General features: G+C 42.9%; 2 protein-coding genes across 2 annotated transcripts; one reads left to right on the top strand and one right to left on the bottom strand.

Annotated features, from left to right (window-relative positions):
• Positions 1 to 802: 802 nt before the first annotated feature.
• On the top strand, positions 803 to 2,333 carry LOC134463081 (dexamethasone-induced Ras-related protein 1-like). The gene is made up of 2 exons (XM_063216321.1): positions 803 to 1,151; positions 1,291 to 2,333. The coding sequence occupies exons 1-2, from the start codon at positions 881 to 883 to the stop codon at positions 1,815 to 1,817; spliced, it is 798 nt and encodes a 265-aa protein (XP_063072391.1). The 5' UTR covers positions 803 to 880; the 3' UTR covers positions 1,818 to 2,333.
• Positions 2,334 to 2,426: 93 nt separating this feature from the next.
• Positions 2,427 to 3,959, bottom strand: LOC134463089 (mediator of RNA polymerase II transcription subunit 9-like). The gene is made up of 2 exons (XM_063216333.1): positions 3,848 to 3,959; positions 2,427 to 2,883 (listed from the first exon to the last, which is right to left on the bottom strand). Exons 1-2 carry the CDS (start codon positions 3,925 to 3,927, stop codon positions 2,664 to 2,666), a joined length of 300 nt encoding a protein of 99 aa, XP_063072403.1. The 5' UTR covers positions 3,928 to 3,959; the 3' UTR covers positions 2,427 to 2,663.
• Positions 3,960 to 4,202: the final 243 nt, after the last annotated feature.

Genomic DNA, 4,202 nt, shown 5'->3' with positions numbered 1-4,202 from the left:
TGAAAAGAAAAAATAACAATAAATATTTGGTGCATTTATTCTACCATTGACCTCTGGTTGAAATACAAATCTTGGGTGTTGTTCATTTCATTTGAAACACACAACAAGGGGGAGGGGGGGGCTTTGGTTGGGTTGCTGGTTTGGTCGCAGGACTGCGCCCTCTAGCGACTGCATTAGGTGCTCCCTGCATCCCCCGCCTGCAACCTTGCGCTCTTGTTCGGACTTGGCAAATGGTAACGGTGGTGGCTCATATCAGCCCATGTTTATCATTACGAACAATTATTTTAGTAGGCTTGTTATAGTATTCCTAGTATAATATTACTTTTTACAAGTTGGCACGGCTGTATGCACACATAAGATGCAAAGGAAATTATATTTAAAATGAATTATTGATATATTGATATAGGCTAATTATATGTTACATTTAGCTTTTTAAACAAAGACAAATCAGTGGGTTGAAATGAAATGGCATATTGAACACAAATGTTTCATTTTATTGGGTAGGCCTACATGAGGCTCAAAAAAGAAAGAAAGGGTAACAGTTCATACTTTAATGCATTGCCAAAAACAAAGCAGACAACTCGAGGAGCAAAGTAGACTAACCGCCAGACATAGACTACTTTGGGTCTGATTACAGCTGAAATGGACGGGACTGACGTAAAAGTAAGACTGCATCCCTACCAACTGGTGACTGACTTGAGCGCCGATGCGTAACGGGTGACGCGCTAGAGAGGAGTGGTTGCTATTCTGTATAAATAGGCTGCATGGACCGCTAGAAAGACACAAGCCCATAACAGTGCGCCCTTGACTTGAGCTGTGCTCTAACCAGCAGCCTCCGACCCACTTCTGATCTCAGAAGTTGCGCGCAGACATCGCAAACATGATTAAGAAAATGACACCCTCGGACAACGAGTTCGACATCCCGGCGAAAAACTGCTACAGGATGGTGATTCTGGGATCTACCAAAGTTGGGAAGACATCCATCATCTCTCGGTTTCTCAACGAGCGCTTTGACGACCAGTATACGCCGACCATTGAGGACTTCCACAGGAAGTTTTACAGTATCCGCGGGGATGTTTATCAGTTGGACATTCTGGACACGTCTGGGAACCATCCATTCCCTGCAATGAGGAGGCTGTCAATTTTGACAGGTAAATTGAATTTAAATTGAAATTGATAAATCGCATTGCGTTCTTTCAGTTTTGCAGACAGTGTGCATTGTTATTATACAAAATGCATCCGTGACATGAGTGCGTAAAACTAAATGTCTTGCTCTCTTCCTTCCTACAGGTGATGTATTCATCCTAGTCTTTAGCCTGGACAACAGAGACTCCTTCCAGGAGGTGCAGCGTCTGAAGAGGCAGATACTCGAGACCAAATCTTGCTTAAAAAACAAGACGAAGGAGAATATCGATGTGCCCCTGGTTATCTGTGGAAACAAGTGCGACAGAGACTTCTACCGCGAGGTGAAGGATGACGAGATTGAGGAACTGGTTGGCGGAGACGACCATTGTGCCTACTTTGAGGTCTCAGCCAAAAGAAACACTAACGTGGACCAGATGTTTGGCAAACTTTTCACCATGGCCAAGCTGCCCAGCGAAATGAGCCCCGACCGCCACACGAAAGTCTCCGTGCAGTACTGTGATCTCTTGCATCGGAAATCGTTTAGGAACAAGAAGTGCAAGGACGGCGACGCATATGGCATCGTGGCACCTTTCGCACGGCGGCCAAGCGTACAAAGTGACTTAATGTACATCAGAGAGAAGGCAACAGGCGGGAGTCAGGGCAAAGACAAGGAACGTTGTGTCATCTGTTGATCTGAACACATCAGAGTTGGTGGACATATGAAATTCTTGTCAAGGGCCAAGGAATGAGCTGGGAGAGCTCCTGAGCCTGAGCATCCAGGTCTGAGAGAGCCAGCCTCAGCGAAGGTTCCTGCCGAGGAAGATGACAGGGGATGGAGAGGTCATGGTCCGTGAACATGGCATCTCACCCCCGAACTCAGGGTGACATACTGGGACAAATGAGTCCCTGCTGGACAGTATTGACTTACGCTCTGTATTCACGGAGAATGTACAATCCCACCACACGAATGTGATATTGCATTTGTTTACATTTTTGCTATATTTTGTTATAAAAAAGGAAGAAAAAAGAACACAAAAAAGACAAAAATTGTACTTGAATGCTTCATTGCATTATGAACAAATGTGAATCCACATGAATGTATATTTATTATTCTTCTATGCCTGACGTTTACTTTTCATATGAAAAAGTGCTAATAATAAACCTGAAAGAAAACCAAACCACTTAACGTGTTCTTTGAATTTCTTTGCAACACCGATTCAAGTTTGCTGCCTGATTATACCCACTAAGCCCATTATGCTTACGGAACATTTAATCAATCAATTCTACAAGGAAAGATTTTATGCATTTCTTAGTATTTTATTGCAAAAGGGAAAGTATAAAAAATCATCACAAACACTGAAAAGGACAAAAGTCAAAACATTTAAGCACACGCTCACTCAGTCTCAAACACTGGCTCACTCATTCAGACGGAAGGCTGGCTGAAAAAGTCCAAAATGCCTTTAGAGAGCAGTCCCACCAATACATTTGGCAACAGCTTGGCTGTGTTACTTGATCACAGTTCATAAAGCCATCGCAGCTCAGGATGCTTTAGGCACCTCAAACATGCAGAGGCTCTTGTACTTCTGTAGCAGCTGCTTCTTGGTCTGGACCTGTTCGCGCAGGGTCTCCAGCTGTTGCTGCTGCACCGCTGGACTCACGTCGATGCCCGGCATGGCCGCTATCTGCTCCCGAGACTCCTGGATCTTCGCCTTCAGCTTGGACAACTCCTGCTGGACGTCAGCCCCATCCTTATCCATGCTGTGTAAACACAAAATACACACACACACACACCATCAGTAGCTAATAAATTATGCAAACACAAAATAACATATGATGTGACGCTTGCATGGGATTAAGATCCATCATCTTTTTTTCCACCTATTATGATTAAATTCCATATTGTATGTTCACCCCGAGCCTTAGTACACTTAGTAGAACATTAGTAGGGAGTGCACAACCTAGGTCAACATTCTGTGCGGGGCTCGTGGACCACCAAGTAGGCTCAGTCTATTGTATTCAGAAGCAGAGGCTAGGCCTATTGAACAGGTATGAAATCGCTAATGTAAATGATAAATAAATAAATCCCCACCTTCCACTGCAGTAGGCCTATCCCACGGATACCGCTTAGGCCTACACTAGATTGCGTATAGTGAATCATGTATTTTCTACGTAAACTAGGCCTACTCAGCAATTGCTATACCACACTGCGTCATTCTCTGATGTAAACAAAAAAGTTAACGTTGAGAACAGTCTCCTCGTGATGTGAGAGAAGACATGATATGTTCATCATCTGTCAAAAGACAAATAGCCTGGCCCAAAATTGATCACAAGCTAAATAGATGAATAGGTTTGTGTACAAATGACAATTAATTAGCTCAGTTCTTTGTTATGAGTTGTGAATGACAATAGAGCAATTGATGGAAAACTCAAATAGGCGTTAAGTGTAACGATTCGTCGCTATACAAATGGTTAACTAGCTTTTTACTGTTTAAAATTTACCTATCAAAAGGCATACCGTACGTTAAAAAGCTGCCTTTAGTTATGTGAAGCAACTTTTAGGTCAGAAAGGAGTAGGCCTACTTCTAGAAAAGGGCTGGGATATGCATGCGACGTGCAAGCCTGCGATAACACCACTGAAAAATATCTGCAAACTAACCTCCTAGCTGGTTTAATATTACAGCTTAATGTCAACTCAACTTTAAATGTATAAAACGTGCATTACCATTTTATAATGTCGTGGACCAAAGGCAATAGCGAAAAATCTTCATCCACGGTTTCTTGTTTTGTCTTGTCGGCAGCCATTGTTGATCAGTCACTCCGGCGCGTAAATGTGACGTCACGAGTGACGCACACTTATTTGTGTCAGAGCCATCTAATAACAGAGTTGCGCAAACCGGGGACCAGGAAGTCGGTTGGTGATGTGATTCGCGTTGATTAAAATGTTTCTTAACAGTAAACTTCTGTTCTTGGAAACTAACACAGAACCATCACATACCAAACAAAGATTAAGTACAAACAAATTACATGACCTTTACCACATTTTCTGTGTTATACCGCCACCTCCTGGAACTAAGTAA

Source organism: Engraulis encrasicolus, chromosome 2 (genome assembly GCF_034702125.1).
Source record: "Engraulis encrasicolus isolate BLACKSEA-1 chromosome 2, IST_EnEncr_1.0, whole genome shotgun sequence".
Lineage (NCBI taxonomy): Eukaryota > Metazoa > Chordata > Actinopteri > Clupeiformes > Engraulidae > Engraulis > Engraulis encrasicolus.
The sequence above is the reverse complement of the archived record's forward strand: the minus strand, read 5'-3'. Positions and strand labels throughout refer to the sequence as shown.

Coding starts and splice junctions, on each gene's coding strand:
- LOC134463081 (XM_063216321.1), top strand. CDS start 881: ATGATTAAGAAAATGACACCCTCGGACAACGAGTTCGACATCCCGGCG. Junction 1,152..1,290: donor GAGGCTGTCAATTTTGACAG/GTAAATTGAATT, acceptor TCCTTCCTACAG/GTGATGTATTCATCCTAGTC.
- LOC134463089 (XM_063216333.1), bottom strand. CDS start 3,927: ATGGCTGCCGACAAGACAAAACAAGAAACCGTGGATGAAGATTTTTCG. Junction 2,884..3,847: donor GTCCACGACATTATAAAATG/GTAATGCACGTT, acceptor GTGTTTACACAG/CATGGATAAGGATGGGGCTG.